Here is a 13,837-nt window from a genome sequence, read left to right as displayed (position 1 = left end):
TACAATCTCCAAATGATTCTTGAAACTCTCCAATCAAACTTTGATATCTAAAATTTTGGATTAATTTGGTAGATATATAATTATATTGTGAGAGATAATAAAGTAAATAATTCCACAAAACAATGGTTGCTGCAAAAAAATCATTTAATTGGGTGCTACATCTCCATATAACTAACTGAGTGTTTTATCCCCAAAAATCATTATTTATTTATCTAATTAAATCTTATAAACTTTCTAAACTATATTCTTGAACTTGTGGAACAGTCTTCTCAAATGATATCTTAGCAAAAATATAGTATTACAAATTAATAACATTAAACTTTCAGTACAAACCAACATTTAAAAATTACCTTCAGAGTACATTATGGTCAAAATATAATCATTCAAGCTTTAACGACTTAATTTACATGGTTTCAATGCTTTCTTCTTTTAAAAATGTTAATTAAAAACAAAAACAATAAATATAAGTCACAAATCCCAAAATAAATAAATAATTTCAGTCCACCAATGACAGCCCCAGACTTCGCTGTCTGTACCAATCAACAAACTGCAAGCCACGTATGTGGCTGCACCAATCAACAAACTGCATGCCACGTAGTTAACTTCTATGCGTTGTATTCACGCGCCGTGCGCCACACATCGCGCGTCTGGTTAACTTAAACAACTGTCAACCACATTAATTACCTTAATCACTCCCGCCATTACACGACCCCGTCAACCTTAACTACATGTCCTAATAAAACCGAATTTATAGTTTACTTTTCTTCCAAGTTTGTTATTCCTTCCCCCGATTCTTCGCATTTAAAGAAGGTGAAACCATAATCGATTCCGATCGAGAAGTTTTTTTTTTGGAGATCGAATCGGTATGACGAATCCCGACAAACAGAATCCCGTTGAAGCTTCCGACGTGGAGGCGGCGGCGAAGACGGAGACGACGCAGGGGTCTGGAATGTCGTCGTTTTCTGCGATTACTCAGAGATGGAAGAGGGAGGATTTGGTGAAGAAAGCGTCTCCGATCACGAGAGGGTTGTGTCTTCTGTTCTCTCTCCTTGCTTTCATCATCATGGTCTCTAACAAACATGGATACGGTAGAAACTTCGACGACTATGAAGAGTACAAGTGAGATTCCATTGATTCTAAAATTCACTTAGATTACGAATATGAAACTGTGTTCTTGAAAGTTTCTTGTTTCCTTCAGATACGTTTTGGCGATTGCGATCATCTCAACGGTGTACACTGCGTGGCAAACGTTTGTATATCTCTCGAAAAGAGAGTTCTTCGATCGCCGGACTTCAATGTTGGTCGATTTCTCCGGCGATCAGGTAACAGAGAAAGACTATTCGTAAAATTATGAATTTTAACCAAGCCATGGTAGCACAGTGGTAAAATCGAGTTCTGCCATAAACTAATATTATCATGCTTTAGGCCTCATTAGAAAACCAAGGAATAGACTATTCAAATGTTGATAAGAAAAATATTATGATCTTTTGGTGCAAAAATGTTGTAACAATCTTTCATTGTGATTGCAGATTGTAGCTTATCTTCTCATATCAGCTGCATCATCTGCTATACCATTAACCAACAGATTCAGAGAAGGTCAAGATAACATATTCACTGACTCTGCTGCTTCGGCTATCAGCATGGCTGTCTTCGCCTTCGTGTCTTTAGCTCTCTCTGCTCTCTTCTCCGGTTACAAACTATCCACTCATTCTTTTATCTGAATCTATGTGCTTCAGTCGTTTATTTATACCGTGTTGATATTTGCCATACGTGTAAATGTCATTCATTCTTTTACGTCCTGTTATGTTGGGTCTGTGACTGTGTATGTTCTTTGATGATACATTGTATGAAGTGAAAACATGTGAACATTGATTGATTGGTTTTATTATACCTTTTATCTATTTCTATGGTACAAAGAAAAAAACTAAAGATATTATTACATTACAGGCGTGTGAAAGCTCTCGCATGAGCCATGAAAAAAAAACAACAAATGAAATAATTTTCTCTAAGGACTATATAGTTTTAGTAGAGTATCAGCATGATCACTAGTAAGTAGTTAAACCCTTGTCTTCAGGACAAAAACGAATCGAAAAAAGAGGAGGAAGACTCCTCGTTTGGTTCTTCTTTTGCTATAGAGAACCCACCCCCAACAAAGTTGTTTTGTTGCGTTTGAATGTTGTTGTTCATAGCGTAACCAAAAGGCCCAGCATTAGTGTTGTTGTTGTGCTGCAGCATCTGAAGTGTATATGGTGCTTGAGAAGAAGTAGTGTAATGAGAGTGACCAGCAATAGCATTTGGTCTAATTGGTGCTGAAGAAGGATCTTGTGCCAGTCTGTTTGTAGAGTAACCGCTACCACGAGCTGCAGGTACGTCGTGGTTGTGTTTCCCTTCGTAGGTTGTGATCACCGCTCGCATATCGTGTGATGCTCTCTCAACATGTTTTCTCACTGGACAACCGGTCGTTGTGCACTTGTAGTAGCTCCTATTAAGTAAAAAAAAAAACATAAAAATGTCAGATTCTTAGAACCTTAAGTGTTCTAAAACCCGGTATAGGTGGTGTTTACAAAGCAAATCGGTCATAAACAAAATAATTTTACTAATTTCCTATAAAACGCCTAATTATCGCCTAACCATTTATTATCCACACATGTTTACGTCTTATTATTACCTTGGATTTGGGTTCCCCTTGACGACTTTCTGACCATACTTTCTCCATCTGTAACCATCATCAAGAATGTCTATGTCACTTGTTGTCTGCACAACAATCCTCGGCTCTCTCACTGTCTTGCTTCCATTACCACTCCCACCGTTTGTCTCGTTCTCTCCTTTCCTGAAACACACACATAGACAAACATATTAGAACCTTCTTATTCAAGTTTGGTCAAAGAGAGTGATGATGATGATCTTACCATCTCTTTGCTTCAGGTTCACTCCCATAATCTTCCTCCTCTCTGCTGATAACCGATAACTCATCGTCTCCAAGAGAACCAGAAGTAGCGTTATCTTCTTGCTGGATAGCAAATGAATCAGAAGAACCATGATGATCAAGTCCACCTGAGTGAAATGTTGAAAAAGAAGATGATGATCTTCTAGTGGATTGAGGTTTAGGATGGTTATGGCTTCCTTTATACACAATCTCCGTGATCTGACCATCCAAAGACATTTCCACTTTCTTCTTCGTTGGACAACTCGGGTAAGTACACTTATAGTAACTCCTGGGATTCTCACTCCCTTTAACCTGTTTCTGTCCATACTTTCTCCAGTTGTAACCATCCTCTCCTTTCCTTTGCTCCCTTCCGTTGTAAGGTACAGCTTGATGAGTGTTGTTGTTTGGACGAGTATCTGTTTGGCTCCATTGTAAGACAGAACTGTTTGTTGTTGTTGTAGGAGCAGAAACTCCTGATGGTTGTGTCTGAAATGAGAAATCAAAGAGGCTAAGGCTGTTGTTGTTGTTGTTAGTCTTCTCTTCCTCAGTTATACTTTTATGGTCACTTTCGTTTGTGATCAGAGCTCCTGTGGTTGGAGAAGCAAGAACCTACAAAACAGAATCAAGAATGATTAGAATAGAATTGGAATCAAAAACAGAGTTTAAAACAGAGAGGCTAACGTTAGCAGAGGAGGAGACAAAAGCAGGGGAATCTAGGAAAACAGAGGGGCTGAAACAAGTGGAAGGAGAGGTTGAGATTGAAGAAGGAGCAAAAGATCTGAACTTTGGTGGGATCTCAAGATCTTCTAAAGATGCTGGTGATGCTCTTGAGGTTTGTTGTGACCAATTAACAGAACCATTCATGTTTTGTCTGGTTCTGTTATTGTCCATAGTAAGAAGAGAAGAAGCAGCCATACATAAAATAATTTATGAAAGACTAGTTTCAGATATTTATAGAAAGTGGTTAGTTAGGAAAGCTTGGGAGAAGGGGGAGCGAAGACGAGGAAAAAGAGATGTTATGTATATGTTTGTTTGTGTCTGAATATATAAAACATATTGAACAGTCTGATTGGTGAATTTTCCTATTTATTTATTTTTCAGTTAATGGAACAGATGAAATAAAGTGTAGTTTCTGAGAAGGTGTAAAATGTTTGACCGTTGAAAAGATTAGAAGATGGAGATGGTCAGACCTTGTGGCCTTGACTTTGAACGAGGCGGCTTGCTTTCATCATTCTTTAGGATGCCTTTCTCACTGCCTCGTGTAAATTTTTTGTTGTTCAGTTAACTTGGATGAAAATTCGATTTGTAAAACATTTTTGGAGAATCTTGGAATTTTTTTGACTGTTTTAGTAGGTAGTAGACAAGGTCCTCTCTTTCTTTTAAGCAGTACAAATTAGGAGTGAATAATTTGGAGTATATGATTAGCAAAACCAATTTAAGTCTATATTAAATCCATGTGTGGCCACTTGGTTTCAAACTAATCTATTTGCTTCGTTATTAAATTGTATCATTTTGTTTTTCTGAAAAATTTAAAACAGTTTGTAGGTTTATGTGTTTATCAATTACTTAAATGATGATTTAAACTCTTATAGTAGTGTATCTAGTGTGGGACCAAGTAGGATCTTAGGATTGTGACTAATCACTTCTATTAATTTTACCAAAAAAAAAATTTCATTAACATTTAACACCTTTGATTACTGTTTATTATTTGTTCAAAAAAAGATTACTGTTTATTCATTGTGTGCTTTAACAAGATTAGGGGGCTTATTGTACTAAGGATATGGGGGAATTCCAGTTTTTGTTTAAATCTCTCCTTATTGTATCTAGTATTATAAAAGTTCTATCAAATCCACCCATATTGAATTAATCATTTATTCAAACTCTTTCAAATCCCCCCTTATTGGAAAACAAAGATTTCACTCCTAATATTTACCAAGAGTTATTTGGAATTATTAGGTAATTGGTTTTATAGACAAAATTCACCGGAAACAAATACCATCTAATGAGAATAAGTTGTAAAAGAGTTATTTCGTATGCATTTTGTTTAATGTTAGTTTTAAATTCACCGGAAACAAAAAAAAAAAATAAGTTGTGCTTGGAACAACCAAAATGATTGATGAGCCCACATCTTGTTGCTTCTCAATCACTTATATACTTTCATATAATAAAAAACCTTCTTTTCTTATATTTTGAATTATCCTGAAACCTATGTTATATGCGTATATTATTTGTTTGTTAATATTTCTTATACCATATGGAAGCTACTAAGGATTTGTTTTGATTTCTTTGGTATCTTAATTGATATGAACAACCATTTAGGAGTGTAGAAATTTTTGTATATGGATGTTTACTAGCATACTATATACCGTTCATACTAATACAATGCAATATTTGTTTGTAAAAATCACGGTGTGGTTACTTGTTTTTTTTTTCTCTTCCTGTTAGCACAAATCATTACATGTTTGATTTGTAAGCCTCCACTAACTTCGTTACTAGTGGCAATGAGTTAAGTAGCACTACAAATAATGCACTATACCATGGTTTAAGAGTTATAACTTAGAAACCGTTTCTTATTAAGATTTCGGTGTGAACAATCGTTTTCGTAGCTGCTGATTGTTGAGCGTTATGTTGTTGCCCAAAAAGTGCACCACACCGTGATTTTTATAACGTTAGGAAAGTTGACACTCATGTTCATCACTCAGCTTGCATGAACCAGAAACACCTCTTGAGGTTTATCAAGTCAAAGCTCCGGAATTAGATCACAAACATATAATTATATCTATCACAATTTAAATCTAGTAATACAAGATATAAAAAACTTAGATTTCTAATAAAAAGTTTTAGTGGCAAAGTTTTTAAACAAAAGAAAAACAAATTGCTACATAAATATATAGCATATCGAAAAGCCCAACAATAATTCACAAAGTTGTTAAATTTGAAAGATAGTAAAATATAAAGACTTCGAAAGTCCAATAAAAAATCCACTAAAATATTAAATAAAAGACACAAGCTTATCTCTAAAATATCCCACATCGATACATCGGGGAAGTAATGAACGTGTACCGACACTATATATATAATCATGTTCTCCCCCTTTGTTGAAGTCACTCAGGAATAATTTAATTTGGGTTCATTTTTGTTGGACTTAACTTTTTAAAGTTAAATAAATTGGTGATTAATTGGATTAACGGCGTCTAATGTGATTAAGCGGCCGATTATTAAACTGCCGTTTTTTTTTACCGAATTGGCCTAAATTGAAACGCTATGCTTGCGAGTAGCGTTTGCCGCTACGCGGAAGCGTTTTTGAATAATGATAAAAACATTAGTGAACTCTACCGACAATTAGTGCTGAGTGGATCAAGTGATCAGTCTCTTGCAATATGATCCGATCCGACCACAATTTGAGCCCAAAAGCCCAAGAGTAAAATAAAATACCTCTTGCTTTTAATACACGTCCATAGTATCTACAGCCAACACGTACAAAAAACGTGGCTATGTTTGCTTCCTGAATCATTTATGTTAAAGAATCTCTAGCACAGAGAAAGCAAGTGAGATAGACATCTCTTATAGCCCAAGCTTTCAAAATCTCTCACTCTATAAACGTCAGCGTTAATAAGGTCCCGACGCAAGAGGCTAAACCATCGCGACGGTTGTCGGAGTCTCTGATGGATAGGGTGAAGACGAGCTGTTTATCCATGGAATTCACGTTTCAAGAAGGGCTTAGCTACGTCAAAGCTTTTTTGTAGGCCAGGTACGTGGTTCAAGCCACTGAAACATGCGGTTCAGAGACTCATGGGTCTTGATTCTTGAATCATGATCATGTGACGTGTTTGGTTAGCTCATGTATAATGCTTAATTGATTAAGTACTTCGTATTGTAATAGATATTTTTATTAATCATTTAAATATTCATGTGTCATAAAAGCTTCTAAATAGTTTCGTATTGTTAATGTCAAAAGCTAGAACATGTTCAGAGCATTTTATTTAGGTTTTGAGTAAAATATTTTGATTAACAAAATTTTTGGTTTGGAAGACAAAGAAGTTAACTGCCAAGAACGAGCAAGAAGCTACGGAAGCTCATTTAACAGAGACAAAAATGCAAGTTGAAGCAACTGATGAAGCAGAGAATGCCAAGAAGAGGGTTCATCATCAATCTTCTTAATGTTTAGTGATTAAATATGTTTTTTCTTGCTAATTCTAATGTCTTCGTAATATTGAAATAAATTTTATTTGTGTATTTATTTGAATCAATGCTGCTCACTTTTCTCATTTATTGAGTTTACATTCTATGATGGTAGTTTTCCTTAGGATTAGGCCTCCGCAATTTCAGTATTTGGGGGAAAAAAAACTCTAAACCTGAATTGTAGCAAATGTAACAAAGAAACAACAACACATTGAGTACGAAAATATGTAAATGCACATGAAACCAAGCTAACTTCCACTATTACCTTGGTTTCGATTAGAACCAATTGACCTAATACTACAAAAGCAAGGATCAAATGGACATCGATTAGAAAAGAATGGTGAGTGATCGGTCTAGCACAGTAATAGTAATGCCTTCTCTATGAAAGTGAAGTCATAACTTCAAGCTGTTGTACACGAGCCATTAGAGCGTGGCTTCTAGAAGCCGTAGCTATTACTTGTTAGTGCTGTTGAATTTTCTCACTTTCCTTTTTACTGCATGATGCTGTGTTTTTGGTACATTAATGTTTCTAAGTTTTTTTTCTGGTTGTGAATGATTGAAGATGTGCTAATGGGTTTCTCTTTTACTTTCCACTGCTTTTGTTGGTCCAATAATAATGCTCTTTTTCTCAATTATGATTCCGTCGTACAAGTCAAACATTAAAAGAAAGATTGACATGTGCTATTATGGCCATCGAAACCAAGACAATTTACCGATGAGTCCTTTGTTAAGGCAAAAAGTCTGTTGGAGTTGGATGACTTTATACTCGTAAGAACTTTCTGCAGAGAACATTGGCAAGACACTGAGTGGAAGAAAGGTAGGATTCTCCTCCTCCTCCCCTTAAGATCTTCTAAGCTTGTCGCTTCTTTGGATCTATCTTGTGGTCGTTTCTGTAATTTTCAAGATGTGATTTCTACTGAGTAATCATTGTTCTTGAAATCTTGTTTCTTTTGTTGTGTTTCAGACTTTCAGGTGTAGACATGTCTTATATTCCTCCACATAAGCGACACTCTAAGGATCCAAACAGACCCTCGCCTGTTCCAGATTCTCTTGTAACAAAACTCAAGAACAACCATGACTTCAAGAGTAGCAGTGATAAAATCAACCGTGTTACATGTTCAGAAAATTTCATTTCCAAATGGCTTCTGGTTGGTTCAAATGGCATCAAGGATGAGCTTCCTGCATCTGTTGATCTTGTGCCCTTTTCCTCGGATTCTGTCGAATGCGTAAATGGAGAAAGGCCTTTGGTACTGATGAACAACGACTTCCAAAAAGGTTTGTGTCTTAACGAAGAATCTACACTTTTGGCTAAGTGTTTTTGTTAGTGCCTATTTTTGTTAGTATGGTCATCTAAATTCTGTAACGTACAACACTGAAGCGAGCGAGCAAGAAGAGAGAGCTCAGTGGCTGTTAATAGCAGAGAAGGTGGAAGAGGATCTTGTGTTGTCATACGAGCGAGCCAAGACTTCAGTAGAGGAGAATCAACATGTATTGAGATTGGTTGCTAGGTTTGGTAAAATTCTCCTCTGCAAGTAAGCGATTCAGGGTCTAATCTACATCTTGTTGTGTACAAAAAAATTATTTTTTCTGACATAAAACCAGGAGGAAACCTAGTCCTCTAGCTGAATTCTCACAGAAAAACTTGAAGAAGATGTTCTCTACAGATGTCCCAACTTCTAACTTGCAACACATAATGTCTAAGGTCGTACCAAGCCATGACTTCTCTATTGACTTGGAAAAGGAAACATACACTGTGAAGGTACTTGTTTTGTTTTCTTAGATGTATTCATGTTAAATTCAGATTTATTACGTGGGTTCAATTTCAAACCAACTGACAATAAGTAAAATGGTATCATTCATTTATATATTAGTTAATTATTTCTCCGACTACCGATGTGGCCGACTTCATTAACATCATTGGTGTATGATTTGTGTATCTGGCTTTTATTCTCAGGTATCGCATTACAGTCGCCCCACTGAAACAATCAACTGTAAGTGTACAGTTAAGGAAGATGGACGGCTCAGTATGTACAAGGCCGAGCTTGATGTTGTACGGCATTTTGTTGTTGATATGTCATGCATTGATACGAGTGTCGACTTGAGGCTGATGCTAGCTGCCAAAAGGAAAATGACTGCTCTCACCGTGAGTTGAACTTGATATTTATGGATATACCATATATGCCTCTCTTGGACTTATATATGATGTGTGATCTTTCTATGGTTGGCAGGAGAAGGAGATAAGTGACATTAAGGGGCTGCTGGATTCAGCAACTGTTGATCCAAACGTGAAAGGCGGTTTAAGGTGGCCGTTTGGTAAATCTTCATCTGGAGATGGATACAGAATATTTGAGGTTTGTCACGTTAGAGCTACTATCTACAAAAACCAGACTCTCAGGCTTAGGGTTAGAGAGACTGATAGATTCAATGAGAGGACTGGAACAGGAGCAGTCAAGAGGGAGGTGACCTTGATACTTAAAGATGTCAACACTAAGTTACAGGTACATTATCATGCTTTTGTATTGATGCATCTCTTTTGGAAGTGAGACTTATAGGGATTAGTACATTTGTTGTCTGCAGGAGCAGAACATTGTGAGGGGTTCTGTTATGGAAATGCTTCGCGATGCTCTTGGAACCATATGGGACTTTATGCATTGTGATGCCTCCTCTCTTACGTAACTAAGAAGGCGTGTGATGTTGCTAATACTATTGGTTTTCTCTTTTACTTTGTCCTGATTTTAGTACAATAACAATGTTAAGGGGGTTGAACTTGCGTGTGAAAGAAGAAGTTGTGTGTTTGTTGCACCTAATTTCATGGATGCATGATTCAGTTTCAAACTACAAACAAATATTGCATTGTATTAGTATGAACGGTATATAGTATGCTAGTAAACATCCATATACAAAAATTTCTACACTCCTAAATGGTTGTTCATATCAATTAAGATACCAAAGAAATCAAAACAAATCCTTAGTAGCTTCCATATGGTATAAGAAATATTAACAAACAAATAATATACGCATATAACATAGGTTTCAGGATAATTCAAAATATAAGAAAAGAAGGTTTTTTATTATATGAAAGTATATAAGTGATTGAGAAGCAACAAGATGTGGGCTCATCAATCATTTTGGTTGTTCCAAGCACAACTTATTAATCTGCCATTTTAATAGTGTGTTTTCTTCACATCCTGGACATTGAGTAGTCCATAGCTTCCACGAGATAATCTGCGTCGTCCTTAGTGAAGCAGAGAGGTGGTGTGATTCTAAAAACGTTTCCAAAGTAGCCTCCTTTACCGACCAACACACCCAGTTCTGTAAGAACATCATAGTAAACAAATAAAATCAAAAATAATTTCACCTGAGACAATAAAAGTAGAGAAAACTCAACCAACCAACCAACCTTTCATTTGATCCATGATGTGCAAAGTCTCTGCGGTTGCAGGAGTCTTAAGATTGCGATCACTCACCAGCTCTACTCCAAGCATCAGCCCTCTTCCCCGAACATCCCCAATAACTACATTAGAGAAGGAACCATATCCATAAACAAAATGTTATAACGAGAGAGCATGAGAGAGATAAGAGACAGAGAGGTTTAATTACTTTCATGTTTCTCTTTAAGCTGACTGAGTCTTCCCTTGAGGTAAGACCCAACCATGGACGCATTCACCTGAAGCTTGTCTTTCTCAATCACATTCAGAACAGCTAGACCAGCTGTAGCAGCCACAGCGTTCCCACCAAAGGTGTTGAAGTAGCATCTGCGTGTCAACACTCCTGCAATCTCCGGAGTTGTCACAACAGCTCCCAAAGGAAACCCATTCCCAATCCCCTATCATCATAGAAAAACACAAATCAGTTTTCTGTTGCTTTTTTCGCAAGTAAGGTGGGGACAACTCTTAACCTTAGCCATGGTAACAATGTCAGGGACAACATTGTGAGCCTCAAACCCCCAGAAATCGCCAGTGCGAGCGAATCCAGACTGAACTTCATCCGCAATGAACAGTCCTCCAGCTTTCTTCACAATATCATAAGCTGCTGATAGATAGCCTGGTGCTAGCTCCACAATCCCTCCAACTCCCTATTCAATAATAGAATCATTCACTCTTGATCATGCTATGAGTATAAATGAATTATTACCTGTATAACTTCACAAATAAAACCAGCTATGTGTCCTGAAGTGCCATATTGAATGAGATCTTGCACATCTCTTGCATACTTCTCACCATCAGAACCAAACACACCTCGGTATGGATCCGGGTTTAAAGCGTGATGAGTTCCAGTCTTCCACCAATAAAAACATAAGTCAGAACATTATATATCTCATCCACCAAACCTGAGTAACACCAAATTCAATTCTAGTACCTGAACCACGTTGTTGAACTTCCACGTGCTATGAGCAGTAGCCCCCATAGTCCCAGCCGCATTCCCATGATACCCATTTCGAACCGACACAATGTCTTGACATCCAGTGTACAACTTAGCCATCATGAGTGCTAGTTCATTAGCCTCCGTACCAGAGTTAGTGAAGAACACCACCTATTCCAACAACCAAACCTCATGAAATAATCTACTTTCAGGGCAACATCTGAGATTTCGTGGGCTATAACATTTATGTTTATTTAAACATAATAAACATAATTTTAAAAACATTAAATTTTTTTTTTTTTTGTGATTTGGGGGTCTATTCTTCTTATATAAAAAAAAATTCAAAATTTTTGGGGGGGCCAAAGCCAATGTTTTTGACCAGATCCGGCCATGCAACGTTGGAACAAAACATGCATGTTCTTTTTGTCTATATCATTACCTTGAGATCACCAGGGAGTTTAGAAGCGAGAGCCTCAGATAACTCAGCAATAGCATGGTTAAGGTACATAACAGTAGGATGCTGTAGCTTCTTGATTTGGTTAATAACAGGCTCAACCACACTAGGGTGACAATGCCCACAGTTCACAACCGCAATACCAGCAAATGCATCCAAGTATCTCCTCCCACTCTCGTCGAAAAGATACTGCATCCTCCCATCCACTATGTTCAACTAAAAGGAGAGATTTTTATCATCAGAAAAAAAAAAGATAAGTTTTTATTATCATAGTGATCGGAAAGTTACTGGGTTTTTTTTTTTTAAGTTACCGGGTTTTTGTAGAGGCAGAACATGGAATTGGAAGGACTGAGAAACTCTTTCCTTGTGTTAATGATGGCGTCGGCGGAGGGGCCTGTGTACGGCGGCGGTGTGTAACCGAACGGCGGAAGCTTACCGAGAAACTCGTCGACGGGAGCTGCCGTTGCCGTCTGAGACGTGGAGGAGGAGAAGGAGATGCATCGTCGCGAGAGGGAAAGGGAAACGTTGTGGACTGTTCTTTTAGCCGTGAGTCTCTGCATCTTCTCTCCTTTTTTTTCTCGTGGTGATGTAATGGTTGCAGAGACTACACAACACTCTTTCGATGGTTAACGATGATGTTGTGAGAGACATGAGGCTGGTTTATATTGAGGCTCGGCGAAGCTATATGATTAATACTGACGTGTCGCTATGATTAATACTGACGTTGATATAACGTTTTGTTAATTAGAATTAGGTGTTTTCATGCATTTGCAGTAATAAATTTTTTAAATTTATACTAGTACTATATTTAAAATAAAATTTTATTATTATTTTATTATTATTTTTATCAATGTTTGAGATTCACACAAATAATGTCAAAATTCAAATAAATTTTTAGCTTAAGTTACATATAAACAACAACAACAAAATTTAATGCGAAACTTTGAATTAGAGATCCTAAACCATTTATAGCTTCTAATATATAATATTTTAAATGTTATAATTTCAGAATTTGCTTACATTAGCATGATTTCGATTTTATTTTAATTATTTTCCTTGTTGTTTATAAATTAATTTCTGCCAGAGCAGGCAGATAACAAATGATTCTGCTAATGGCATTACCTTATTACCATTCAATGAATGTTGACTGTGATCGATTACCAAAAAAAAAACAATGTTGACTGAGATAAATCTGTGAATCATGCATGTAAATCTCCCAACTCCAGGGAAGAAATAAAAACTCGGTTTCGCTGTCATTTAACCGAGTTTTGCTATTTACATCATTTTTTTGTTTTTGTCAAACATTTTGCTTCAATAATCAGTTTTGATTACTTACAAAACAAAAACTACATAAAAGATGAAGGTTTTAATCCATTTTTTGGTTACAAATTTCATACATTTTAAGATAAAATTAACGATTAAAATAGCAAACCCACGTCCCAACTAATTTTCCTCACGAGTCAGGATGGAGAAAATATAAAGTGTATAACTAATTGTTTATACAGAAGTTGTTTCGTAACTGAACCGATTTTAGATCAAGTTGTGTGTATAATTAAATCTTAAATCATTCATTGGTCGAGTGTGTTTGGTATAGTACCTATAAAAAGGTAATGTATTTGCCTATTTGGTAAATGAGGGATGGGATGTCAATCATGACATTGGTCATCTACGGATCTACGGTCGACAACAATAATTTACAATACTATGATATGTTTTCATGATAGCTACAAAATTTAAATGGGTTTAAGACACATAATCGTCTTACCGCGACCCGCATGCTACAAGTCCCGAAATCGTAGGCATTAAACTATTTAAAGGTTTGCTCTTAAGAAAAAAACCACTATATAAAAAGACAATGCATGGAGGGGCGATATGTGTGCATGGGGGCACGTGCTCTGCGCAAGCTAGTGGAA

At 36.6% G+C, this 13,837-nt stretch overlaps 4 protein-coding genes across 5 annotated transcripts; 2 read left to right on the top strand and 2 right to left on the bottom strand.

The window, feature by feature from the left end:
- The first annotated feature begins 729 nt into the window (after positions 1 to 729).
- On the top strand, positions 730 to 1,886 carry LOC106342988 (CASP-like protein 4B1). Its single transcript, XM_013782076.1, has 3 exons — positions 730 to 1,119; positions 1,199 to 1,322; positions 1,530 to 1,886. The coding sequence occupies exons 1-3, from the start codon at positions 866 to 868 to the stop codon at positions 1,719 to 1,721; spliced, it is 570 nt and encodes a 189-aa protein (XP_013637530.1). The 5' UTR covers positions 730 to 865; the 3' UTR covers positions 1,722 to 1,886.
- On the bottom strand, positions 1,850 to 3,960 carry LOC106342987 (probable WRKY transcription factor 33). The gene is made up of 4 exons (XM_013782075.1): positions 3,608 to 3,960; positions 2,910 to 3,535; positions 2,669 to 2,830; positions 1,850 to 2,482 (listed from the first exon to the last, which is right to left on the bottom strand). The coding sequence occupies exons 1-4, from the start codon at positions 3,839 to 3,841 to the stop codon at positions 2,071 to 2,073; spliced, it is 1,434 nt and encodes a 477-aa protein (XP_013637529.1). The 5' UTR covers positions 3,842 to 3,960; the 3' UTR covers positions 1,850 to 2,070.
- A 3,836-nt stretch (positions 3,961 to 7,796) lies between these two features.
- LOC106337117 lies at positions 7,797 to 9,915 on the top strand. 2 transcript variants are annotated; one of them, XM_013776164.1, is made up of 7 exons: positions 7,797 to 7,925; positions 8,073 to 8,383; positions 8,487 to 8,640; positions 8,723 to 8,867; positions 9,063 to 9,251; positions 9,337 to 9,606; positions 9,686 to 9,915. In XM_013776164.1, the coding sequence occupies exons 2-7, from the start codon at positions 8,089 to 8,091 to the stop codon at positions 9,782 to 9,784; spliced, it is 1,152 nt and encodes a 383-aa protein (XP_013631618.1). In that variant the 5' UTR covers positions 7,797 to 7,925; positions 8,073 to 8,088; the 3' UTR covers positions 9,785 to 9,915. The 2 variants fall into 2 exon arrangements, with proteins under 2 accessions (XP_013631618.1, XP_013631617.1); XM_013776163.1 differs by having other exon boundaries at positions 8,711 to 8,867.
- Positions 9,916 to 10,223: 308 nt separating this feature from the next.
- Positions 10,224 to 12,484, bottom strand: LOC106341091 (alanine--glyoxylate aminotransferase 2 homolog 2, mitochondrial-like). Its single transcript, XM_013779906.1, has 8 exons — positions 12,236 to 12,484; positions 11,910 to 12,140; positions 11,468 to 11,641; positions 11,243 to 11,386; positions 11,007 to 11,183; positions 10,709 to 10,934; positions 10,509 to 10,622; positions 10,224 to 10,420 (listed from the first exon to the last, which is right to left on the bottom strand). Exons 1-8 carry the CDS (start codon positions 12,482 to 12,484, stop codon positions 10,290 to 10,292), a joined length of 1,446 nt encoding a protein of 481 aa, XP_013635360.1. The 3' UTR covers positions 10,224 to 10,289.
- Positions 12,485 to 13,837: the final 1,353 nt, after the last annotated feature.

The sequence above is a fragment of the Brassica oleracea genome, chromosome C4 (assembly GCF_000695525.1).
Source record: "Brassica oleracea var. oleracea cultivar TO1000 chromosome C4, BOL, whole genome shotgun sequence".
Lineage (NCBI taxonomy): Eukaryota > Viridiplantae > Streptophyta > Magnoliopsida > Brassicales > Brassicaceae > Brassica > Brassica oleracea.
The sequence above is the reverse complement of the archived record's forward strand: the minus strand, read 5'-3'. Positions and strand labels throughout refer to the sequence as shown.